The following is a 27658-nucleotide window of genomic DNA, read 5'->3' as shown; positions in this document are numbered from 1 at the left end:
CCAACAGATGTTAGCAATTTGATCTCTGGTTCCTCTGACTTTTCTAAATCCAGCTTGAACATCTGGAAGTTCACAGTTCACGTACTACTGAAGCCTGGCTTGGAGAATTTTGAGCAAGACTTTACTATCATGTGAGATGAGGGCAATTGTGTGGTAGTTTGAGCATTCTTTGGCATTGCCTTTCTTTGGGATTGGAATGAAAACTGATCTTTTCCAGTCCTGGGACCACTGCTGAGTTTTCCAAATTTGCTGACATATTGAGTGCAGCACTTTCACAGCATTATCTTTCAGGATTTGAAATAGCTCAACTGGAATTCCATCACCTCCACTAGCTTTGTTCATAGTGATGCTTCCTAGGGCCCACTTGACTTTGCATTCCAAGGCTGTCTGGCTCTAGGTGAGTGATCACACCATCATGATTTTCTGGGTCATGAAGATCTTTTTGTATAGTTCTTCTGTGTATTCTTGCCACCTCTTCTTAATATCTTCTGCCTGTGTTAGGTCCGTAACATTTCTGTCCTTTATTGTGCCCATCTTTGCATGAAATGTTCCCTTGGTATCTCTAATTTTCTTGAAGAGATCTCTAGTCTTTCCCACTCTATTGTTTTCCTCTATTTCTTTGCATTGATCACTTATCTCTCCTTGCTATTCTTTGGAACTCTGCATTTGAATGGGTATATCTTTCCTTTTCTCCTTTGCCTTTACCTGCTCTTCTTTTCTCAGCTATTTGTAAGCCCTCCTCAGACAGCCATTTTGCCTTTTTGCATTTCTTTTTCTTGGAGATGGTCTTGATCACTGCCTCCTGTACAATGTCACAAACCTCCGTCCATAGTTCTTCAGGCACTGTCTACCAGATCTAAACCCTTGAATCTATTTGTCACTTCCACTGTATAATTGTAAGGGATTTGATTTGGGTCATACCTGAATGGTCTAGTGGTTTTCCCTACTTTCTTCAATTTAAGTCTGAATTTGGCAATAAGGAGTTCATGATCTGAGCCAGTCAGCTCCCGGTCTTGTTTTTGCTGACTGTATAGAGCTTCGACATCTTTGGCTGCAAAGAATATAATCAATATCGTCTCTATATTGACCATTTGCTGATGTCCATGGTAGTCTTCTCTTTTGTTGTTGGAAGAGGGTGTTTACTATGACAAGTGCATTCTCTTGTCAAAACTCTGTTAGCCTTTGCCCTGCTTCATTCTGTATTCCAAGGTTTCCTGACTTCCTACTATTGCATTCCAGTCCCCTATAATGAAAAGGACATCTTTTCTGGGTGTTAGTTCAAGAAGGTCTTGTAGGTCTTCATAAAACCATTCAACTTCAGCTTCTTCAGCATTACTGGTTGGGGCATAGACTTGGATTCCTATGATATTGAATGGTTTGGTAGCTGTTAATTGTATTGCTTTTTAAAATCTTTCTGTAAGTTTGAATTCTTTCAAAATAAAATGCTGTGTGGTGGGGGAAACAGGGATACAAATGAAAAAAAAATGCTTTTCAGTCACTAACAAGAATCTCTATATACTGCCATGAAATGACTTACATAGTTAGATGAAAAAAGAGTCAAATCAATATGAATAATATACTGCCATTTATGAAGGAATAATTTTAAAAGAATATATAAGTAAATATATAAATATATATGTATTAACATACGTGGGCTCCCCTGGTGGCTCACTGGTAAAGAATTCACCTGCAATGCAGGAGACCTGGGTTCGATTCCTGGGTTGGGAAGATCCCCTGGAGAAGGGAACGACTACCCACTCCAGTATTCTGGCCTAGAGAATTCCACGGACTGTATAGTCCACGGGGTCGCAAAGAGTTGGACACGACTGGGCGACTTTCACTTCATTTCACTAACATATGCACATAGTCTCTCTAGAAGGACACACCAGTGGTTGACTCTGGGGAGGAGAAATGGGAAAAGAATTGCCTATTATGAAAATTACAGGCTTTGAAATTTACCATGTACATATTTTACTTGTGTCTGCATGACTGTTGATGTCTTAGATATACATGCATTAACTTTTTTTATAGTCATTTTGATAATATCCAAAAAGATGTAGACTTAAAAGAATATAAAGCCAAGCACATGACACAAACCCTACAATTTAAAGGATAGGTGGAGGAAGACACTTACCAAATAAACTGAACAACAAGAAGTGAAAGGGAAAAAAATACAATAGGAAAAATTTTTCATGGAAATGAAGGGATGAGATTATGTCAAGAATAAAGTAAAACATCAAACTATTAAATGAAGTGAAGTTGCTCAGTTGTATCCGACTCTTTGCGGGCCCATGGACTATAGCCTACCACGCTCCTCCATCCATGGGATTTTCCAGGCAAGAACACTGGAGTGGGTTGCCATTTCCTTCTCCAGAGGATCTTCCCAACCCAGGGATCGAGCCCAGGTCTCCTGCACTGTAGGCAGACACTTTACCGTCTGAGCCACCAGGGAAGTTTTTAACAGTGATCTATTTTATTTGCTTCTAAATTTTCTAAAATACACATTATTTTTGAATTTAAATGATGAATTATTTTCAAAAGCAAGCACTGAACAACATGTGTGATGAGACAGAGAGGACACATAAAACAAGGCCTCTAGAGTGGCTGCAATATCTGGTGACCCAAAGGACACTGGTGAACTTAATGGTCACTGAAAGAATTATAAGGGCAGAAAGAGATCACGGTAAACCAACAGAATAGAGGTAAGGGAATAGGGGCACAAGTATAGTCTACGCTTTCAAAATATTAGAAGGGAACATACATCAAGAAGTTTTTTAAGGGTTTTCTTCTTTGTTTTTTTAAAGATCGGCAGGCTATAAAATACTTATGAGCTGAGAGAACAGAGCTAGCCAGTAGAGAAGAAGCATATGAAAAACAGATGAATAGCTACAGGTTGGGGAAACATGGGGCAGAGGTTTAAAGAGAAACAAAAGTGGGAGTCAGTGGGGGCCAGGTGGACAGGAGATGAGATTAAGGGTGGGGTGGGGAAGAAAGGGCTGAAGTAAAGAGTTTAGTTTTTTAAAAATCACATTCACCTTCAGAGGATGCTAGGGTACCAATATACTGCTTGAAAAATAACTAATAAAGGGAAAGAATTTTTAAAAATGAGGATGTCGATAGCTATGATAGCCACAAAATGTATTAGAATGATACTATTTAAACGTCTGTAATAATTGAGAAACATTCACTTTTTAAATTTCAGTGAAAAAAAGGACACAAAGTTACATAATGGTATGATATGTGTGTATATATATGGTAGGTATTAATAAAATAAGCGAGAATTGGGGGATTTTTCTTTTTTTCTTTATACTTTTCCTTCCAACTCTATGCGCAGAACACACGAAAAATGCATTAATTTTTTTGAAGAAAGCAATCACTGCATCTTAACATACATATAATGCTACTAAAGAAATAAAAACTTCTACTGAGCTTTAATAGGTATGTAATTTGTTTAAAAGATAGTTACAAATCTATGGGAAATAAAGAACTCCAGGAATAAAAGCAAGTTGACTTTTAATTATAATACCCATTACAAACAATTTTAGAATCAGAGCTGTAGTAATGAAGTGATCCCTGAGCCTATGTAGTCTAAAACTTTCCTCTTGCAGAATAGAAAAATGAAATCCAAGAAGGTAAAATAACCCATCCAAGGTCACAAAGTTTGCTATTGGCAAATGTGACCCAGGTATTCTGACTTCTAGGTCAGCATTTCTACTTCTGTATCAGCATACTCGTTTTTTTTTTTTTCTAGTGCACCACTTGTGAATTACTTCTGGTTGGCATCAGCCTAATTAAGATCATTGTTCCAAGGCTGATCCTTAAAAGGACACAGGAAAAATAAGCCCAATGTGATAAAAGCTTATGCATTCGTGAGGTGTCAATTCACAATAACATCTCTAAACTCAGAACAAAGTATGGAAATGAGAGAAAATAATCTAATTTACACGTTACTGTGAACACCAAATCAAATTTACCAACTTGAAAAAAAGCTGTACTCATCCTAAACCTCCCCCGTCTGAACTTAGATACCAAAGAAAAACTTCATTTCTGGGCATTGTAATAAATCGCTCGTTATCACCCTAAAATCAGTTATTAATCCAGAAGAAACAAACTTCTGCTGAACCTTCAAATGACATTAACTACACAGGAATGTTGATTCCTGTGGGTTCTCAAGTTTAAATTGCCTCAGGCACCAGGTTACATACTAGAAGATAAAAGTGGCAATCATTTTTAATACTTAAGGAGAGTATTTAGAATTCACAGCCTTAAAAAGCAAATTTGAAATTAATATCAATATGTCGCTCACACTCAGGACACACTATACATTTTCAGCTAGATCTAAAAATATGGCCCCCAAACCCTTTGCTCTTAAATCAAGTATTAAAGAAATGCTGAGGCCACTTAATCTAGGTACTGTCTTTCTATCTCCTCTGTTACTACCATGATCTGAGTTAACGCCAATACAGCTAAGTTCAGAACAGAAAAAGGTTTAAGACTCATGTTTGGGATTTTGCACTCAAGTTTGCACAGTGTACCACATCAAAAAGATCTACTTCACTGATCAAAAATTATCTACAGCAACTGTAGAGATTATCCCAAACACAAAGTACAGTGATGAACAGAGAGAAAATTAAGAAGTATGTCTTAAGTTCAGTGGCTTTAATGAAAATAAAAAGAATCTTTTAACCAATACAAATCACAAATAATGATAAAAGAGATGCTGAGGGAAGATTAAAAGAGAGAGAACTCAGGTCCCTAATTTTGTATATAGTTTCTTTCAGGTTAATTCAAGCTATAAAGGATGTACTATTGAAATCAATCTAGTTTGCACGATTAATCTCATCCGCTAAGCTCTAATCTTATCTGCTAAGAGCTCTAAGTGCTTTCTGCAATCTGACATTTTTCTCCACTTGTTAGCCTATTGTCCATTCCATCTTTCAGGAATCCAACACTACATGGAATCCAACACTACACAGCACTCCTTCATTATTTTCATAACAAGACAAGGAAACATATCTCCAAGCTCCAGTCACTTACCAGAATACTCTCTCTGCTGCTGCTGCTAAGTTACTTCAGTCGTGTCCGACTCTGTGTGACCCCATAGACGGATGCCCACCAGGGTCCCCCGTCCCCGGGATTCTCCAGGTAAGAACACTGGAGTGGGTTGCCATTTCCTTCTCAGTGTGTGAAAGTGAAAAGTGAAAGTGAAGTCGCTCAGTCGTGTCCGACCCTTAGCGACCCCACAGACTGCAGCCTACCAGGCTCCTCCATCCATGGGATTTTCTAGGCAAGAGTACTGGAGTGGCTATACAGACGTAAAAACCCCAATAACTGGAACAATGGGAATCTCTACTTTTGGTCCAGTGCATTTCCAAAAGCGGTAATTCTCATTTAGGTGAGAGGATCAAAATTTGCTGGAAAATACCTTAAAACTACTGATGAGTGACAAAATACCTGTAGATTACATTCCCCCAACTTTGTACTCTTTTGTTCCCTCACTCCTCTCTTAAAGCATCAATGTTTTAGGAACCTCAACTGTTGATGAGTGTATCTGGGCTACGGCAGAACAAAGACTTAACACAATGCTAAGAGAGTAACATAACCAGGTGTCCCTAGCCTCCAGAGAGCTAAAAACCCCACATGGAACAATTTATAGTTCCCTGGGTCAAGTGAGAAAGCAATGTTGCTAGGGTGAATTTAGTCTAGGATGACAGTGAAAAAGAATTCCATATCAACCATCAGAAAGACACATCTTCAAAGATATAAGCATCCAAACTATAAAAGACCACTATAACGTTTTCCCCACTCATAATTCACCCCGTGCTGCCGGGAGCCAGCGAGGGAAATCCTACCCGTGGCAAAGGTCAACTGGGGAAGAGGCCTGACGGGCAAAGGCTAATCAGGGCTCGAGGAACCCCCTGGACTTACCTGAGCATCTACCCCAAAGAAAACTGGAGTCTGACTGCTTTACTATCTTACGCCTCTTACCAAGTCCTCTAATACTTACAGGGGCTTCCCCCCAACCACCTTTCTCTGAAAACATTAATTCAGAGCTGTAGTTTAAAAGTTCTCCTCGGCTTAATAGGAGTGTTCCAATCCAAGCCCCTCTGATAGCTTTCTAACTTGCATGACAAGTTTGTCCGGGCTCCTAAAATACAGGAATCTGTTGAAGAAGTTAAAATCACTAGAATAGTACTAGAAAAGATTTCATTGTTGAATCAATGCTTGCTGCAGTTTCCTCTATCTATTGTATCCTTGGAAATATATTAATCCTTTGACTTAACCACATCAGATCTTAAGTTAATAAGTTCCTTTCTTGCAGCTCACTACACCGGTGCCTTATAGGAATGTAACTTTGTTATGTGTCTAGCACCTAACTTTAGGAAAGTCACCTTAAAGAAAAGTCTTTTACTTGCTAACTAACCTATTGTTAGGAGAGAGGGCCATAAACTGTTAGCAGGCCCCCTGGCCAGAATATGATGTAAACCACCTAAAAACTTTTATCACGAGATATACAAAAATAAGCCCTGATCCTGATAAGGGTCAAGACTGCTGACCCCACGTGATTTTGGTGTGAATCTATACCTCCCTTTCTTTGTTTCTTATGCGCATAACTTAGGGTATAAAAGCAGCACTGGAAAATAAAGTTTTGGGCCCTGCTCACTGAAGCTTGGTCTCCCCGTGTCGTTCTTTCTCTTTTTCCGTCCTTTTCTCTATTCTCCTTTTTCTGGTTGAGATCCTTGGAGCGCTGGGCCCTCTGAGTTTACTTATCTGCCTGGGCTTCTAAGACCCACTCGAGGGGGTGCCCTGGTGGGGTACCTCAAGTGATTCGAGAGGGCGCCTGCGGCCTACGTAAACAGAGCAAGCCCCGTGCTGGGGTTTTATTGGTTTCCAGCGTAAACCAAGGAATCATCAGCCCTGTCTCTCTCTCTCTCTCTAACGCCGACGCCGTTCATCCCGAGGATACCCTGGGTCATATCGGGGCTGGACCCCGATACCGTGCTGCTTTCATACCCCACCACCACAGTTTTAAGGAACTGTTTAAAACAAAAAACCCCTGAACCTCCGAGGGAAACTGTAGACTCTAAGAGGCAATAAGAAGCTTCAAAAACGTAGAGAAAATGCTCAGCTTCCTCTTACCCTCCATGAAAATATATACCTTTACTCTGAAATTTCTGTTTCTTGAAAATCTACCTATTAATTTGGATTAAGAAAAGTGTCTTCCTGCTTACATAATAGGTGCTAATAAATATTAATTTTTAGCATTTAAAATCTGAATGATATATATTATTACGGTTCAAAAAGTAAAAATTAAGAAGATATCTATTGTGAAGATTCTCGATCCTACTCTGCTTCTTATCTATCCAGTTCCTACTACATTTATTAGTTTCTCATCTTTCCAGACTTTCCTTGTGCAAATTAATGCAAATTATAGTTATTTCCCAGGACATCTTGATGAGGGGAGCTGGGGGCCAAGCTGTGAGAGACTGGTGAGTGAAATGTCAGAGAACCTGCTCTCTCAGTGGTTTTCTCAAAATGGCCATAGTTCTCAGACAGCAAAACTTTGTACATCTGATTATTAAACACAAATCAGACTCCTAAACCCTGGCTCCATTCTGGCTAGGGCTCTGGTGTTCCTACCTGGCCCGTGTGAAGGGGAACGCTCTGCCACTCTGTTAGAAAAGAAAGCCCCATCTACCATTTCTTAAGAGCTGTCCAAGTGTAACAAGCTGTACTTTAACTAAGTAGAGCCACACCTAATGAAATATCAAAGTCCGGAGAATGTGCCTCCAGTCTTTGCTTTGATCTGTTGGTGGTGGGGAGGTGTGTGTACATGTGAACACACTGCTATCTTTAGAGAAGTTTCAGGTTTACAGAAAAGTTAAGCAGATGGTAGAGGGAGTTCCCATATATCTACTCTTTCCCCTACTCAGTTTCCTCCATCATTAACATCATGCACTAACAATGCAACTGATGAACCAATAGTGACATACTATTATTAACTGAAGTCCATGGTTTACATCAGGATCCGCTTTTTGTGTTGTACACTCTACTGGTTTTGACAAATATATACTGACATAGGGCTTCCCTGGTGGCTCAGACAGTAAAGAATCTGCTTGCAATGAAGGAGACCCAGGTTCGATCCCAGGGTTGGGAAGATACCCTGGAGAAGAGAATGGCTACCCACTCCAGTATTCTTGCCTGGAGAATTCCATGAACAGAGCAGCCTGGTGGACTACAGTCCTTGGAGTCGCAAATGAGTCAGACATGACTGAGCAACTAACACTATATATGCACTATAATGACATAACCACTATTATAGTAAGAAGAGTTTCACTGCCCTAAAAACCTCATGCTCCCTTTCTCCATCCCTCCAAATCTTTTCACTTACTGTCTTTAGAGTTTGGCCTTTTTCAAAATGTCATATAGTTGAAATCATTTAGCATATAGTTTTTCTTCAAACTGGCTTCTTTCATTAAGCAATATGAACTTAAGGTTGTGCTGCGCACAATTTGGAAACCTTAATTCCCCTACCAGGGACTGAACCCATATCCCCTTCCATGCATTGGAAGCATGGAGTCTTAACCACTGGACTACCAGGGAAGTCTCCTTCATTTTATAAGAAATGAAACTGAGGCTCCATAAAGTAAGGTGAGCAATTCAAGGTCATGGAACTAATCAGTAGCTCAGCTGGAGTCAACCCTCTCTCTCACTCTTCCACAAACAAAAATCAGCTCCCACACTTCTATGCTACTGTTCTTTCCACTATATCGTTTTTTTTTTTTTTAAAGGCAAGAGAAGATCTTATTTATTAGCTTTTTCCAGTTAGCAGTCTCCAAATTGCCTTTGTTTCTTTTTGGCAGGTTGTTTAAGTGGTTTGAAATTGATGCCCTACTGGAATAAAGCTAAACAGCTAAGCAACCAGGGCAGGAATGCCAAGAGAGAGCAGTCAGCTGCCCTGTGCCTGAAAGGGAATAGGGGCTTTACCTGAAGGCCTGGGATGTTCAGGAGAGGAACTGGGAAGTCATAAGAAGACCCCCAAACCCCCTGGAGGGACAGCTCAGTGAAAGTTGTGATGTCCTCTGTTCTTGGCTTCATATGGCTGAGGACTTTCAGAGGGTACTCAAGATAACACGCTCTTGCATATTCCCCAAACTAACAGCAATTTTAAAACAGAATATACAGTGTCTTGATTGGGTTCTTACAAATGATATTTTTTAGCACAATACTGGCCAAAAAAAAGGAGAACTAATTTACAATGTGTAAGTGTCAAAAACTCTTCAGAGAAAGTGAGTAAAAACGGAAAGGAAAAGGGGGGATGTGTGTAATTTAAGAAAGGAAGTTTCAAAAGTTTACAGAAAGAGTAAGAGAAAAAGTATGTTCTGATAGCTCTAGTCTCTGGAAATAACTAGGTAGGAAACCCAAAAGCAGGACGGAAACCTGCCTATGAGTGCTCCCTCTTTCTTCTACTTCATCTGTCTACCCAGGTCCTTCCAGGTCCTGCTCACCCCCTACCCCCAGAGCTTCCTTCTCGTATCCTGACTCCTCTTTCAAACTCTCTACAATTGACATTTATTTGTAGACTTCTCTCTTGGAATGTGAGGTCAAGTGGGCCTTAGAAAGCATCACGACGAACAAAGCTAGTGGAGGTGATGGAATTCCAGTTGAGCCATTTCAAATCTTGAAAGATGATGCTGTGAAAGTGCTGCACTCAATATGCCAGCAAATTTGGAAAACTCAGCAGTGGCCACAGGACTGGAAATGGTCAGTCTTCATTCCAATCCCAAAGAAAGGCAATGCCAAAGAATGCTCAAACTACTGCACAATTGCACTCATCTCACACACTAGTAAAGTCATGCTCAAAATTCTCCAAGCCAGGCTTCAGCAATATGTGAACCGTGAACTCCCAGATGTTCAAGCTGGTTTTAGAAAAGGCAGAGGAACCAGAGATCAAATTGCCAACATCCGCTGGATCATGGAGAAAGCAAGAGAGTTCCAGAAAAATATCTATTTCTGCTTCATTGACTATGCCAAAGCCTTTGACTGTGTGGATCACAATAAACTGTGGAACATTCTGAAAGAGATGGGAATACCAGACCACCTGACCTGCCACTTGAGAAACCTGTATGCAGGTCAGGAAGCAACAGTCAGAACTGTACATGGAACAAGAGACTGGGTCCAAATAGGAAAAGGAGTACGTCAAGGCTGTATATTGTCACCCTGCTTATTTAACTTATCTGCAGAGTACATCACGAGGAACACTGGGCTGGAAGAAGCACAAGTTGGAATCAAGATTGCTGGGAGAAATATCAATAACCTCAGATATGCAGATGACACCACCCTTATGGCGGAAAGTGAAGAGGAACTCAAAGGCCTCTTGATGAAAGTGAAAGAGGAGAGTGAAAAGTTTGGCTTGAAGCTCAACATTCAGAAAACAAAGATCATGGCATCTGGTCCCATCACTTCATGGGAAATAGATGGAAAAACAGTGGAGACAGTGTCAGACTTTATTTTTCTGGGCTCCAAAATCACTGAAATGCTGATTGCAGCCATGAAATTAAAAGACGCTTACTCCTTGGAAGGAAAGTTATGACCAACCTAGATAGTATATTGAAAAGCAGAGACATTACTTTGCCAACCAAGGTCCGTCTAGTCAAGGCTATGGTTTTTCCTGTGGTCATGTATGGATGTGAGAGTTGGACTGTGAAGAAAGCTGATCGCCGAAGAATTGATGCTTTTGAACTGTGGTTCTGGAGAAGACTCTTGAGAGTCCCTTGGACTGCAAGGAGATCCAACCAGTCCATTCTAAAGGAGATCAATCCTAGGTGTTCATTGGAAGGACTGATGCTAAAGCTGAAACTGCAATACTTTGGCTACCTCATGCAACGAGTTGACTCACTGGTAAAGACTCTGATGCTGGGAAAGGTTGTGGGCGGGAGGAGAAGGGGACGACAGAGAATGAGATGGCTGGATGGCATCACCGACTCGATGGACATGAGTTTGAGTGAACTCCGGGAGTTGGTGATGGACAGGGAGGCCTGGCGTGCTGTGATTCATGGGGTCGCAGAGAGTCGGACACGACTGAGCGACTGAACTGAACTGAACTGCCTCCCAATTCAATTCCAGGGCCTGAGACTGCAAGGCCCTTGTCACACATATCTTGGTTTCCCCAGAATACCTCTAAACAGTGCCTCCTGCAGAGCAGACAATAAATAAATATGTTAGTTAAGTCGAAGAAGCCAACTAGAAAGTAGTGTTTAAGGGGAGAGGAAACTAGAGTACTATAAAGAATACAAAATCTGAGCACAGTAAGTTGTACTAATAACCAAATCAATTGTGGAACAAGTAGAATCAAAAGGCACAGTCACCTGAAATTGCAAAAAAAACAGTACCTGCAGGAGACTTTCTATGGCATGAAAGCCTCGAATTAAATTCAGAGCAGCACATAAAAGACTAAGGATAAATGCCACAATCCCTGAAAGAGTTGCTGGTTCCAGTCTCTGATGAGCTGAAAAATAAAAGAAATGATCAGAAATGAACATCAATACCTCACATCAATACCTATACTTATATAAAATGAAATTCACTGCTCAATTTATATGGATCAAATATTGGTGAGTCTTCATAAAATTATTTAATAATATACCTTTCAAATTAAATATTTTTTAAAATGCAAAATGACATGACAGCTTCATTCCCTTGAACTCAAGTTAACTTTTTTCCTACATTTTTAACAGAGACACCTAATTTGCATTTGGGGTACATAGTGCTAAGGAGTTCGCACGTTTGCAGTAAACCATATAGGAAAAATCTTATTGCATAAATACGTCTACCATTTACAAGTAGCTGCAAATATGTGTATCTGTTTAGCTGCAAATATTTGCAAAGGTGACTTTGCTCAGAAATTCACTGCATAATTCCTATTTTTTTTTCTGAAAATGCTTAGGAAACATTTTAAAGGACAAACATAGCTTGCTTTTAAGCAAAGCTCTTCCTTAGTTGGGTTCCAGGGCTAAAAATACCACAGGATATATGTGAAAGCTCATCTATAACCACTGATCTGAACTCTATAATAGAATGGACTCTTGCAGTTATGAGGCTCCTGGTCTCTGAAGACCACTTGAAGATAAAACAACAGTTGATGAAGTGACCAGCTTATTTTACAAACACATGCCCTATCCATCAGGGCTTTGCAGTGTAACACATTTAGATATACAATAGCTTCCCTTCATCATTCTGCAGTTACCAAAATTAACTATAGAGTCTAAATGAAAACACAAAATTAAATCATCTAGACCTCAAAAGGGAGAGAGAGGGAAAAAGAGGACCACAGACCTATATTTAGATCATTTCATTTTAAATCACTGAAGTGTAAAAGCCCTAACAATGAAGTTAATGAGGCAGACCATTAATATAAAGAATTAAATCTTTGCAACTTATATTCAACCATTACAGCAGAAAAGCATCCCTAAATAATTCATAAAAACACAAAAACCCACATGTCACGAAAAAAAGTTATTCCTCAAATTCAGTAGGAATCCAAATATAGGATATATTTTCTTAAATTTCTTCTGTGCCAAAGCTAACTGCTTGTTCTCCCAGTTAATTTCCTTGAGATTAATATGAAAGCAAAAACTAAATGTCTTTGTAAAGTATTGGTACCAAATTTTCTATCACTAGAGAAAAAATCACACAACTTAAGAATCTATCCAATGGTCTAACAATTAGTCCTATTCTGCATCCCTCCCTCCATCCTTCTCCACTCCCTCTGGGTAGTAAGGGGGAACTGACCTCCAAGTAAAAAAGAAATCCTTTGCAAGGACCTCAAGCACAAAGCAACCTGATAACTAAACAGATTATAGAAATAACACTTCTAAAGTATACAAGTTTATCTTACCAAAAAACCAAATAGTAATCCATACTGTAATTAAGAACCATAGCCTTCTGTGGTCAAGTAAGGAATGAACATTCTTGAATGAAAAAATATTACCATTTTAATGTGCTGATCAATACCTATTTAAGAAATAAATAATAATATTTACCAAGTTTCTAACACTTGCCTCTTAGGCCCTTGGAGCACTCTCTTTGTAATGATAGTATACGACTTAAAAATTATTTCAAATAACTAGAAACATTTTTAAAGCCATGAAAGCAAATGACAAGCCTCCTTTAACAAGGACAAGGCACAAATTATGTTGAAGGACAGGCTGGCAAGGCGCCAAATCACCACAAGAAAGAAAATTCTCAAGTGGAGATTCCCCCACTCCCATCCCATCCCCTTCCTAAGACCTGTGGGAATGCTTATTAAGAAAACTCCACCTGCACAGAATGTGAGGCTGACACTTTGTAAGGATACTTTCTCATTTTAATGAATTGAATGAGATATTTAACCACATTTCAATGAATTATATTACATATTTTTTATTTTATAAAACAGATTTTAGATGAATTATTATCCACAAATGCTTACTTCACACTTTAATTTGGCACCATGATAGGTACTATTAGGTATAAAGTAAGAAATGAAGAAATGAGAGGTAATGTAGAAAATAATAGTTTTGTTTAATTCAAAATAACACTACCAGGTCACTTTTTATTTGTTTAGTTATTTGTCTTCTGCTATGATGCTTTTTTTTTAGATTAGTCTCCTTGAGCTCAATAACTGCATTTTCACATCAAAATTAAAATTTTAATGTGCCAATGATTAATGGAAAGTTTTAAAAAATTCCTAAAGAGTAAATCCCTTGGAACAAAAGGGCTATTGGTTATAGTGAACATATATATTTTTCAGCATACATTTTTGGGCATGATTCTGTGTAAGAGGCCATGATTTACAGGATTTAAAAAAATGAATTACGCAATCTGCCCGCAAGGCACTTCTAGGCTTTTATAGCGAAATGGACAGATAAGCTCATGGAAGTAATAAGCATTCTAAATTAAAAGAGTTAGGGAATTCTGAAGAGGAAAGATATCTAAGGGAAAGATGGTGACACAGGAGTGGTAAGAGAACCAAGGTAGGTCTTTAAAGATGGTTAAAACTTAGACACGTACAGATGGGAAGAACTGTACTCTACACAGGGAAAAGAACATGAGGAGCCTGGAGATGAAAATGGGAGAAGCAACAAAAACCACTGCCACTACTTCTAATCCTTCTAATAGTGGCTGCTCTCAATGTACTAGGCACCAAGTGCTTCAAATATACAACCTCATTCTATCCTTCCAAGAATTCAATGTAGTACACACTACAGTTGTCAAAGTTTTTTTCTAACAGGAAACTATGGTTTAGGGAGATTGAGAAATTTGCCCAAACTGAGTAAAGGAACTGAGATTTAAATTTAGGTGGGTCTTCCCAGGTGGCACAGTGGTAAAGAATCAGCCTGCCAATGCAGGAGATGTAAGAGACCTGGGTTTGATCCTTAGGTTGGGAAGATTCCCCAGAGTAGGAAATGGCAACCCACTCCAATATTCTTGCCTGGAAAATTCCATGGAAAGAGAAGCCTGGCAGGCTAAAGTCCATGGGATTGCAAAGAGTCAGATGTGACTTAGTGACTGGGCACACACACAGCCTGACTCTAGAATTCATGCTCTTAACCACTTTGCTATTGGGCATTGCTACTGGTTTTGTTTTGCTCAAAAAGATGTTTATAAAAGTAGGAAGAAATTAGATCAGAAAGGGACACTGAAACAAATTAACAGTCTGAAATATGAGGCTAAAAATTATGAACAAAACAACAGGGAAACATGGAAGAGCAAGATTGATGATTAAAGCTGTTCTTAAAGAATATTAACCTGTAAATGGGTTGTAAAGAGATTAAAAGTAGAGAGAGATACACAATATTTTCTTAGTGCCTTCTCGCTAGGGATACACAATCCCATTTATCCTTCAAAACAGTGTACTTCGTGAGGTAGGAATGACCAAATTCTTTGTGTTTGAATTTTCTCACCTACAAATTGAGGTTAAATAATTTGCTCTTAGATGGCTAGTAAGTGCCATCTTCACAATCAGCAGTTGGGTCTGAAAGTTCAGTTCAGTTCAGTTCAGTCGCTCAGTCGTGTCCGACTCTCCGCGACCCCATGAATCACAGCACGCCAGGCCTCCCTGTCCATCACCAACTCCCGGAGTTCACTCAAACTCATGTCCACAGAGGCGGTGATGCCATCCAGCCATCTCATTCTCGGTCGTCCCCTTCTCCTCCCGCCCCCAACCTTTCCTAGCATCAGAGTCTTTTCCAGTGAGAGAACTCGTCGCATAAGATGTCCAAAGTATTGCAGTTTCAGCTTTAGCATCAGTTCTTCCAATGAACACCCAGGATTGATCTCCTTTAGAATGGACTGGGTGGATCTCCTTGCAGTACAAGGGACTCTCAAGAGTCTTCTCCAACATCACAGTTCAAAAGCATCAATTCTTCGGCGATCAGCTTTCTTCACAGTCCAACTCTCACATCCATACATGACCACGGGAAAAACCATAGCCTTGACTAGACGGACCTTGGTTGGCAAAGTAATGTCTCTGCTTTTTAATATCCGATCAAGGTTGGTCATAACTTTCCTTCCAAGGAGTAAGCGTCTTTTAATTTCATGGCTGCAATCAGCATCTGCAGTGATTTTGGAGCCCAGAAAAATAAAGTCTGACACTGTCTCCACTGTTTTTCCATCTATTTCCCATGAAGTGATGGGACCAGATGCCATGATCTTTGTTTTCTGAATGTTGAGCTTCAAGCCAAACTTTTCACTCTCCTCTTTCACTTTCATCAAGAGGCTTTTGAGTTCCTCTTCACTTTCCGCCATAAGGGTGGTGTCATCTGAATATCTGAGGTTATTGATATTTCTCCCAGCAATCTTGATTCCAGCTTGTGCTTCTTCCAGCCAAGCATTTCTCATGATGTACTCTGCATAGAAGTTAAATAAGCAAGGTGACTATATACAGCCTTGACGTACTCCTTTTCCTATTTGGACCCAGTCTCTTGTTCCATGTACAGTTCTGACTGTTGCTTCCTGACCTGCATACAGGTTTCTCAAGAGGCAGGTCAGGTGGTCTGGTATTCCCATCTCTTTCAGAATGTTCCACAGTTTATTGTGACCCACACAGTCAAAGGCTTTGGCATAGTCAATGAAGCAGAAATAGATATTTTTCTGGAACTCTCTTGCTTTCTCCATGATCCAGCGGATGTTGGCAATTTGATCTCTGGTTCCTCTGCCTTTTCTAAAACCAGCTTGAACATCTGGGAGTTCACGGTTCACATATTGCTGAAGCCTGGCTTGGAGAATTTTGAGCATGACTTTACTAGCGTGTGAGATGAGTGCAATTGTGCAGTAGTTTGAGCATTCTTTGGCATTGCCTTTCTTTGGGATTGGAATGAAGACTGACCATTTCCAGTCCTGTGGCCACTGCTGAGTTTTCCAAATTTGCTGGCATATTAAGTGCAGCAATTTCACAGCATCATATTTCAAGATTTGAAATAGCTCAACTGGAATTCCATCACCTCCACTAGCTTTGTTCGTAGTGATGCTTTCTAAGGCCCACTTGACTTCACATTCCAAGATGTCCGGCTCTAGGTCAGTGATCACATTATCGTGACTATCCTGGTCGTGAAGATCTTTTTTGTACAGTTCTTCTGTGTATCCTTGCCACCTCTTCTTAATATCTTCTGCTTCTGTTAGGTCCATACCATTTCTGTCCTTTATCGAGCCCGTCTTTGCATGAAATGTTCCCTTGGAATCTCTAATTTTCTTGAAGAGATCTCTTGTTTTTCCCATTCTGTTGTTTTCCTCTATTTCTTTGCATTGATCACTGAGGAAGGCTTTCTTCTCTCCTTGCTATTCTCTGGAACTCTCCATTCAGATGCTTATATCTTTCCTTTTCTCCTTTGCTTTTTGCTTCTCTTCTTTTCACAGCTATTTGTAAGGCCTCCTCAGACAGCCATTTTGCTTTTTTGCATTTCTTTTCCATGGGGATGGTCTTGGTTCCTGTCTCCTGTACAATGTCACGAACCTCCGTCCAGAGTTCATCAGGCACTCTATCTATCAGATCTAGTTCCTTAAATCTATTTCTCACTTCCACTGTATAATCATAAGGGATTTGATTTAGGTCATATTTGAATGGTCTAGTAGTTTTCCCTACTTTCTTCAATTTAAGTCTGAATTTGGCAATAAGGAGTTCATGATCTGAGCCACAGTCAGCTCCTGGTCTTGTTTTTGCTAACTGTATACAGCTTCTCCATCTTTGGCTGCAAAGAATATAATCAATCTGATTTCGGTGTTGACCATCTGGTAATGTCCATGTGTAGAGTCTTTTCTTGTGTTGTTGAAAGAGGGTGTTTGCTATGACCAGTGCATTCTCTTGACAAAACTCTATTAGCCTTTGCCCTGCTTCATTCCGTGCTCCAAGGCCAAATTTGCCTGTTACTCCAGGTGTTTCTTGACTTCCTGCTTTTGCATTCCAGTCCCCTATAATGAAAAGGACATCTTTTTTGGGTGTTAGTTCTAAAAGGTCTTGTAGGTCTTCATAGAACCTTTCAACTTCGGCTTCTTCAGCGTTACTGGTTGGGGCATAGGCCTGGATTACTGTAATATTGAATGGTTTGCCTTGGAAACGAACAGAAATCATTCTGTCATTTTTAAGATTGCATCCAAGTATTGCATTTCGGACTCTTTTGTTGACCATGATGGCTACTCTATTTCTTCTAAGGGAACATAGACATTCTAGGAATCAATTAAAATAGACTGGAATGGGTGAATTTAACTCAGATGGGTCTGAAAAGCCCATGTTTTTTCTACAACTCTGCATTAAGAAATTCATGAGTGAGTCATTGTAAGATACTGACTAAATGCAGGACCTGAATTAGGATAGTGAAGTAGAAATGGAGAAGAAAGAGGTGAGAGAGATTAGGGAGTCTAAAATTCTTAGACTTGGCAACTAACTAGATGTGGGAAACAAAACAGAAAAAAACCATTAAGGAAAATGCCAAGGTTTGAAGTGCAGGTATCAGAAAGATAAGGGTACTATTAATAGACCCAGTGGAAGAAACCCAGGTTTGACTGATAATGGAGACATTTTAAACATATCAAACTTGAAGTGATGGTGAGATATGAGATATGTGCAATAAGCAACTGAAGAATGAAAGAATGGTGAGTTGGAAAAACAGATGAGGTCTGCATCTGATGGGAAGGGTTTGGATGAGATTACACTGAAGGAAGTGAGTCAACAGCAAATCCTTGGTAAACATTACCTTCACAGAAAGGAAGAGGAGGCCGGGAAGACAGACGCAGAACAAACAGAAGAGGAGGGAGCAACAGAAGCTCAGGAATGGGGAGACCATCAAGAAGACGTGGATTACAGTGCCTGTAACAGGCCAAAGACAATCTGAACTGAAAAGGAAAAAAGATTAGATTTACTGACTAAGATGGTTCTGACTCTTCAGAAAGTATTCAATGGTTTCAGAAGAGTGGCTGAAGGCAAAATTCAGACTGCAAGAAGTTAAATAACTAGTAAAGGTAAGAGACAGAAGCAGTAAGTGAACACTTCTGCAGTTACAGGAGAGGAAAACAGAACGACAGCTTGACAGATACAACAGGATTGAAAAATAATTATTTTTTTCCCCAGTAATGGGATGGAGGAAGGAGACTTTAATAAATTTATAGGTGGAACAACAAATTCAGAGAAGAAGAAATAGAAGAATCAAGAGAAAGGAAAAATAGTTGGTGAAACAGAGTACTAGAACCGTCATAGTGAGTATTCAAAAGGATGGTCCCATTCTAACCTCAAACCTCATCATAATACTAGCGTCTACGCGGAGAAGGCAATGGCAAGCCACTCCAGTGTTCTTGCCTGGAGAATCCCAGGGACGGCGGAGCCTGGTCGGCTGCCGTCTATGAGGTCGCACAGAGTCGGACACGACTGAAGCGACTTAGCAGCAGCAGCAGCATGCTGAGTCAAAGACAAAGTTCAGAAGTTGCAGTCATTCAATGATGTCCAAAACACCTGGAGACACAGGTTTTAAAATGCAGAGAAATTTCAAGTCAGTTCTATCTAAATAAGCATAACTTATTACTAAATTATGACTGAGTGAGACCAACTGTAAGGCACAAAAACACACTATTTTTTTCACTACAAGACCCTTTCTTATCATTCAGTTCCGTTCAGTTGCTCAGTCGTGTCCGACTACCACTTGTCAAAAATGTGCATGTCCTTCAAGGTTCCAAGGTCTAAAAGTGTTACTTCCTTTTCATCTCAGAGCATGTGTCACATTCTACCTTGTATTTTATTTATTGACTTTTACTTGCTTTTCCCATCTTGAAACCAGACATGTGCTTATTGTCTTTATAAAATGCCCTACAATATTTAAGCATAATACTGTGGAGGGAAAAAAGCAATAAATATTTGTTAGATTATGAGGGTATTTTGTGTGTGTGTGTGTGTAAGAGAAAGACTTTGGGAAATCTACTTGCATTGTGGGACAACAGCCAAATACAGACACATTTATAAGCAACTAATAAACTGTCTAGAAAATTACATAGATTGACAAAACGCTGACAAATCACCAAGTATTTATGCTAAAAACAGAGGTATTAAAGAAACTGATAGACGTGTATTAAATTTGGGGTTTCATAAATTTGTTTTGAAGGATATAAAATTTAAAAGAATAACAACATTAAATATTGGTGAGGATAGAGGGCAATCAAAACTCTCATACATTGCTTGTGGGAATGTAAAATGGCACAACTACTTCAAAAAACTGACAATTTCTTTAAGAGTTAAACACGCACCTACCCCGTGACCTATCAACTTGACCTAATACTTACTTTAGAGAAATGAAAACACACAGCAACAAAAGATGAATGTTTATAACAGGTTTATCTACAATAACCAAAAACTGGAAACAAGCTAATGTCCAATGCTTACCCAGCCTGGATAAACAAATTGTGGTATGCCCACACAGTGACAACTACTCAGCGATAAAGGGGAACAAACTACAGAGATGCAATATACACATATGACATTGGATTGAGCAAAAGAGGCTGAACACAAGAATTACACCACATAGTCTTGTTTATATAAAGCTCTAGAACAAATAAAACTAATTTAAAGTGAAAAAAAAAATCTCAATACTGGTTTTCTGGAGTGGGACAGAGATTGACTGGGAAAGATCACAAAGAAACTTTCTAGGGAGATGGAAATGGTCCACAATGTGACAGGTGTATGTACTATCATGGTTTTTTACTCTGTTTTGATGCTTTGACATCTTGGGGCCTTGTAGACATCAAAGGACTACCTCTCCCAGGACTATTTAATTCCTAGAGATGCAAACAACTCACCTGCAAGCATGTCTTTCATAAGCAAACCCACATCTGGAGCCCACACTCCTAACTGCAGGGTTCTCATCCTGAAGGCCACTATTCCCCTGCCCGAAGCACCCCAGGGGCAGGTATCACTACAAGGATTCAAACTAGCCAATCTTAAATGTACTTTCTCTGCCTCTCCTGTTCCTTTCTGGCGAAATCACAGCAAAGACTCTTACCTCCTAAACTGTTGGCCATGCTGTGCCATACGTGAATAAGAGTAAAATCTTATTTTGAAACACAGTGTAGTTTATACAACTGTATCCATTTGTTGAACTATACAGCAAATATCTGTGCATTTCAGTATGTGCAAATTTCCCTTCAAAAAGAAAACTGTGGTAAACTATTGGGTGTAAGATAGGCTCAACAATGTGTTATACAACATGGGGAATATAGCCAATATTTTATAGTAACTGTAAATGGAAAATAACCTTTATAAATTGTATTAAAACAATTTAAAAAGAAAAAGAGAAAGAACTGTAGAAATTATCAAGTGGATAATTGGGTAGTGAAGGGAGGTATAGATGAAACAAGAATGTCAAAATATTGATATAACAGTTGGATGATGGATACAAAAGTGTTAATTATAATATTCTATTTACTTGATATATGTTTAAATTTTTCTAAAATTTAAACATTTAAGGAAACATTTCTAAAACATTTAAGAAAATGTTTTAAAAAGACATGAGTAAAACAAGTAGGACATAGTATTTAACATATTGACCCCAGCAGAACATCTGTAGAAAAAAGATATCAAAAGTAAGAGAGAAAAAGGCCTGCAAAATAATGTTTATCAAATAACTATTAATCAAATTCTAAAATAAATTCATTTAGGAAAGACAACTTCAAAACAAGAAAGTATATTTACACTGGGAGACTATACAGAAAATATTATGCAGGCCTGATCTGAACTAAAAACAAATTTCAAGTTAATATTATGATAATCCCCAATTGCCAATTACTTTAAAATTTTCTCTTTCTTATGATTTTTCTCTCCCTTTCTTAAAACAATAACAAATTCCAGATTTCTCCCCATTTTCCAAGTATCTCCTATTTGGTGATCCAAGGTACCATTGCAATCTACACATCAGAGTGGAGTGGAGACTTACAGAAGTGGATCAGAGTGGAGACTTATGGAAGTCAAGTAATACAAGGAGTTTCTAATAAAGTCTTTCTCCTAGTAGGTCAAGTTGAATGCTTACCCCAAATTAAGGTAATTCTCCTGGATCCTGAGTGCATATTTTAATGAACATAGATTCTTAGCAAGTGCCAGACCTATGGAATTAAAACTACTGGAGAAGGAGAGACCAATGGAAGTCTTGGAGCTCCCTCAATCCAAATGTCATAAAAAAAATTAACCCCTAGACTAACTGCAGAGATTGATGTGACCACCCGATGCTTGCTTAAAAGATCCATAGGTGATGATTCCTATCATACTCCTTTTTAACTTTCTAGTTTGTCTCCAAAATAGGTGCATCATAGAGGATGACAACAGATTACTGTAGGTTCCAACTGCACATGCTTTTCCAGATGCAGTCTCCATGTGAAACAAACTAATTAACTCCCTGGCACACAGGTACTAACTTTTGTACACTTTTTTTTATCTATCCTAAAACAGAAGATCAGAAGCATTTTGCTTTCACTTAATACAGATATCAGTAAATTTATCATATTGCCACTAGGTTTTATCAACTGTGTGCCACTGACTTGTCTATAGCAGGGGTTAGCAAACCATGACCCACAGACCAAATCCAGCCTAGCACCTATTTTTGTAAATAAAGATTTACTGCAAGACAGTTTCAGCTATTCTTTTACATACTGCACACGGCTGTTCTCATACTATACTGGCAGAGTTGAGTAGTTATAAGAGAGACCACATGGCCTATAAAATATAAAATATTTACTACCTGGCCTTTTACAGAAGAAGTTTGCTAAATCTTGGCTTACAAGTACTTAACATGTTAACACCTCATAGAATATTATATTAATATACTTCATTGAGGACCTTACGCTGACAGGACCTAAAGAACAGACAGTATATGCTTTGGGTTAGATACCTTGAGATGACATATATGCCAGAGGGTAAAAAATAATCACAAGATTATAAAAGTCTACCACCTCAGTCAAGTTTCTGGTGGTTAAATGTCTACAGAACGTTGAAAGTAAAGATCAAGTTGCACTTTTCCACCCATACCACTAAGAAAACATATATTGCTTAATATGCCTTTCTAGATTTGTGTATGATGCTTCAACATGTTTACTAAATGACAATTGTTGAGGAGGGCTCAAAGCAACAGAAGGATCCAGGCTTCAAATACAGGACATTTTACTACTCAGCACTTATAACCCAGGGATCCAATGTTGCCAACAATATCTGTGGGACTTCCCTGGTGGCACAGAGGATAAGAATCCTCCTGCCAATACAGGGGACACGGGTTCGATCTCTGGTCCAGGAAGACTCCATATGCTGTGGAGTAACTAAGTCCACGTGCCACAACTATGGAAGCCTACATGCTCTTGGGCTCGTGAGCCACAACTAACAAGAGCCCCTGTGTCACAACTACTAAAGTCCACATTCCCTAGAGCCCCCACGCCACAACTGCTGGGCCCATGTGCTGCAGCGACTGAAGCATGTGTGCCTAGAGCCTGAGATCTGCAACAATTTCAAGAAGCCACAGCAATGAGAAGCCCATGCACCCCAACTAGAGAGTAGCCACCACTCCACAACTAGAGAAAGCTCGTGTGCAGCAATGAAGACCCAGTGCAGCCAAAAATTAACTAATTAATTATGTAAAATCTGTGGATAAGAGGGATGACGTTTTGAGCCTGTAGTAAACCTGGAAAGAAAAATCATAAAAGAGGCTCCAGGTATTCTGAAGCAATGACACAGCTTTTAGGTAAAAATTGTTTTCATTTTCAGAATTAGTTTTAGGCTTGCTTATTAGCCACCGCAGAACCTAGTGTCCATACCACAAAATATCAAATATATATTAATAATCTCTCTTATCTTCTTTTGTTTTGTCAAATAGGGCACTTAAGGCATGAGAAATTGTATTTTCAATTACTGTCTTTTCTCATTCAGAAGTTACCTTGTCAGCTTATCCATTGGAAAGAAAGAACCACAAAAACTGACAAATGAAACAAGGAGGTACAATAAGGCAACAAAGAACAGAAAATAGATCAAAAGTAATCACTACAAAAAGAGGCAGAAAAAGAGACATGTGATCAAAACCCGAAAGAACAAAAACAAATAGCCAAGATGATAGGTTTAAACCCAAACATACCAATAAGCACACTAAACATCAATGATCTGAATACATAGGTAAAAAGGAGATAATGTCAAATTGGATTTTTTTCCCAAAAGATCCAACTACATGATACCTAAAAAAAACACTCTTTAAATATAAAAATACAATAGTCTCCCAAGGCAATATAAACAAAAGCAAAAATAAACAAATGGAACCTAATCAAACTTACAAGCTTTTGTACAGCAAAGGAAACAATAAACAAAACAAACAGACAGCCTACAGAGGGAGAAAATACCTGCAAATGTTTTAACCAACAAAGGTTTAAACTCCAAAATACACAAATAGTTCACACAACTTAAGAACAAGGAAAAAACCCAATCAAAAAATGAGCAGAAGACTTTCACCAAAGAAGACATACAGATGGTCAACAGGCACATGAAAAATGCTCAACTTCACTAATTTTATTAGAGAAATGCAAGTCACAACTATAATGAGGTACCACCTCACACTGGTCAGAACAGCCATCATTAAAAAGTCTATAAATATCAAATGCTGCAAAGGGTATGAAGAAAAGGGGACCTTCCTACACCTTGGTGGGAATGTAAGTTGGTACAGTCACTATGAAGAACACTACAGAAGTTCCTCAGAAAACTAAAAATAGAGTTGGCATATGATCCAGCAATCCCACTTTGGGGTATATATCCGGACAAAACTATAATTCAAAAATGTTCATTGCAGCACTATTTACTAGACATGGAAGCAACATAAATGTCCACTGACAGATGAATGGATAAAGATGTGGTACATATACACAATGGCATACAACTGCATGGACTTTGAGATTATTATACTAAGTCAGAAAGAGAAAGACAAATACCATATGATATCATTTATATGTGGAGTCTAAAATATGACATAAACATGTCTATAAAACAGAAACAAACCCACAGACACAGAGAACAGACTTGTAGTGGCCAAGGTGCAAGCAGGGAGGGGAGGGATGGACTGGGAGTTTGGATTAGCAGATGCAAACTACTGTATATAGAATGAAAAATTAGATCCTGCTGTATAGCACATGGAACTATAGTCAACATCCTATGATAAACCATAATGGAAAAGAACATGAAAGAGAAGGTATAATATAGATAGATATGTATAACCCACTTTGCTATAAAATAGAAATTAACACATTACAAATCAACTCAATCAGTTCAGTCGCTCAGTCGTGTCCGACTCTCCGCGACCCCATGAATCACAGCACGCCAGGCCTCCCTGTCCATCACCAACTCCCGGAGTTCACTCAAACTCATGTCCACAGAGTCGGTGATGTCATCCAGCCATCTCATTCTCGGTCGTCCCCTTCTCCTCCCGCCCCCAACCTTTCCCAGCATCAGAGTCTTTTCCAGTGAGTCAATTCGTCGCATGAGGTGGCCAAAGTATTGCAGTTTCAGCTTTAGCATCAGTCCTTCCAATGAACACGCAGGACTGATCTCCCTTAGAATGGACTGGTTAGATCTCCTTGCAGTACAAGGGACTCTCAAGAGTCTTCTCCAACACCACAGTTCAAAAGCATCAATTCTTCGGCGATCAGCTTTCTTCACAGTCCAATTCTCACATCCATACATGACCATGGGAAAAACCATAGCCTTGACTAGACGGACCTTGGTTGGCAAGGTAATGTCTCTGCTTTTTAATATCCTATCAAGGTTGGTCATAACTTTCCTTCCAAGGAGTAAGCGTCTTTTAATTTCATGGCTGCAATCAGCATCTGCAGTGATTCTGGAGCCCAGAAAAATAAAGTCTGACACTGTCTCCACTGTTTTTCCATCTATTTCCCATGAAGTGATGGGACCAGATGCCATGATCTTTGTTTTCTGAATGTTGAGCTTCAAGCCAACTTTTTCACTCTCCTCAAGAGGCTTTTGAGTTCCTCTTCACTTTCTGCCATAAGGGTGGTGTCATCTGCATACTAAGGTTATTGATATTTCTCCCAGCAATCTTGATTCCAGCTTGTGCTTCTTCCAGCCAAGCATTTCTCATGATGTACTCTGCATAGAAGTTAAATAAGCAAGGTGACAATATACAGCCTTGACGTACTCCTTTTCCTATTTGGAACCAGTCTGTTGTTTCATGTACAGTTCTGACTGTTGCTTCCTGACCTGCATACAGGTTTCTCAAGAGGCAGGTCAGGTGGTCTGGGATTCCCATCTCTTTCAGAATTTTCCAGTTTATTGTAATCCACACAGTCAAAGGCTTTGGCATAGTCAATGAAGCAGAAATAGATATTTTTCTGGAACTCTCTTGCTTTCTCCATGATCCAGCGGATGTTGGCAATTTGATCTCTGGTTCCTCTGCCTTTTCTAAAACCTGCTTGAACATCTGGGAGTTCACGGTTCACGTATTGCTGAAGCCTGGCTTGGAGAATTTTGAGCATGACTTTACTAGCGTGTGAGATGAGTGCAATTGTGCGGTAGTTTGAGCATTCTTTGGCATTGCCTTTCTTTGGGATTGGAATGAAGACTGACCATTTCCAGTCCTGTGGCCACTGCTGAGTTTTCCAAATCTGCTGGCATATTGAGTGCAGCACTTTCACAGCATCATCTTTTAGGATTTGAAATAGCTCAACTGGAATTCCATCACCTCCACTAGCTTTGTTCGTAGTGATGCTTTCTAAGGCCCACTTGACTTCACATTCCAAGATGTCCGGCTCTAGGTCAGTGATCACATTATCGTGACTATCCTGGTCGTGAAGATCTTTTTTGTACAGTTCTTCTGTGTATCCTTGCCACCTCTTCTTAATATCTTCTGCTTCTGTTAGGTCCATACCATTTCTGTCCTTTTATCAAGCCCATCTTTGCATGAAATGTTCCCTTGGAATTTCTAATTTTCTTGAAGAGATCTCTTGTTTTTCCCATTCTGTTGTTTTCCTCTCTTTCTTTGCATTGATCACTGAGGAAGGCTTTCTTATCTCTCCTTGCTATTCTTTGGAACTCTGCATTCAGATGCTTATATCTTTCCTTTTCTCCTTTGATTTTTGCTTCTCTTCTTTTCACAGCTATTTGTAAGGCCTCCTCAGACAGCCATTTTGCTTTTTTGCATTTCTTTTCCATGGGGATGGTCTTGGTCCCTGTCTCCTGTACAATGTCACGAACCTCCGTCCAGAGTTCATCAGGCACTCTATCAGATCTAGTCCCTTAAATCTATTCCTCACTTCCACTGTATAATCATAAGGGTTTAGATTTAGGTCATATCTGAATGGTCTAGTGGTTTTCCCTACTCTCTTCAATTTAAGTCTGAATTTGGCAATAAGAAGTTCATGATCTGAGCCACAGTCAGCTCCTGGTCTTGTTTTTGCTAACTGTATAGAGCTTCTCCATCTTTGGCTGCAAAGAATATACAAATCAACTAAATTTCATTTAAAAATATATAAGTAAATGTATATATTTTAAAATGTGTAAATGTATTTATTTAAATTAACTGGTTTATTTAAATATTTAAATAAATATCTTTAAAAATACATTTACCTGCTGTGATTTATGTCGGAGAGTGTTTTGCCTACGTTCTCCTCTAGGAGTTTTATAGTTTCTGGTCTTACATTTAGATCTTTAATCCATTTTGAGTTTATTTTGGTGTATGGTGTTAGGAAGTGTTCTAGTTTCATTCTTTTACAAGTGGCTGACCAGTTTTCCCAGCACCACTTGTTAAAGAGACTGTCTTTTCTCCATTTTATATTCTTGCCTCCTTTGTCGAAGATAAGGTGTCCATAGGAGCGTGGGTTTACCTCTGGGCTTTCTATTTTGTTCCATTGATCTATATTTCTGTCTTTATGCCAGTACCATACTGTCTTGATGACTGTGGCTTTGTAATAGAGCCTGAAGTCCGGCAGGTTAATTCCCCCAGTTCCATTCTTCTTCCTCAAAATTGCTTTGGCTATTCGAGGTTTTTTGTATTTCCATACAAATTGTGAGATTATTTGTTCTAGTTCTGTGAAAAATATTGTTGGTAGCTTGATAGGGATTGCATTGAATGTATAAATTACTTTGGGTAGTATACTCATTTTACAATATTTA

General features: G+C 39.1%; 1 protein-coding gene across 2 annotated transcripts in view; it reads right to left on the bottom strand.

The window, feature by feature from the left end:
- The window catches only part of SEC22A (SEC22 homolog A, vesicle trafficking protein), a 105643-nt gene that overhangs the window by 18957 nt on the left and 59028 nt on the right, over positions 1–27658 (bottom strand). For both annotated transcript variants that reach the window (XM_055395511.2, XM_055395444.2), the window contains one exon: positions 11394–11509. In XM_055395511.2, the coding sequence (XP_055251486.1) occupies positions 11394–11509 (116 nt within the window). The remainder of the gene's footprint in view (positions 1–11393; positions 11510–27658) is intronic.

Source organism: Moschus berezovskii, chromosome 1, assembly GCF_049115385.1.
Source record: "Moschus berezovskii isolate FMDL1 chromosome 1, NW_MosBer_1.0, whole genome shotgun sequence".
In the NCBI taxonomy this organism is placed as follows: domain Eukaryota; kingdom Metazoa; phylum Chordata; class Mammalia; order Artiodactyla; family Moschidae; genus Moschus; species Moschus berezovskii.
This window is presented reverse-complemented; position numbering and strand designations above follow the sequence as displayed.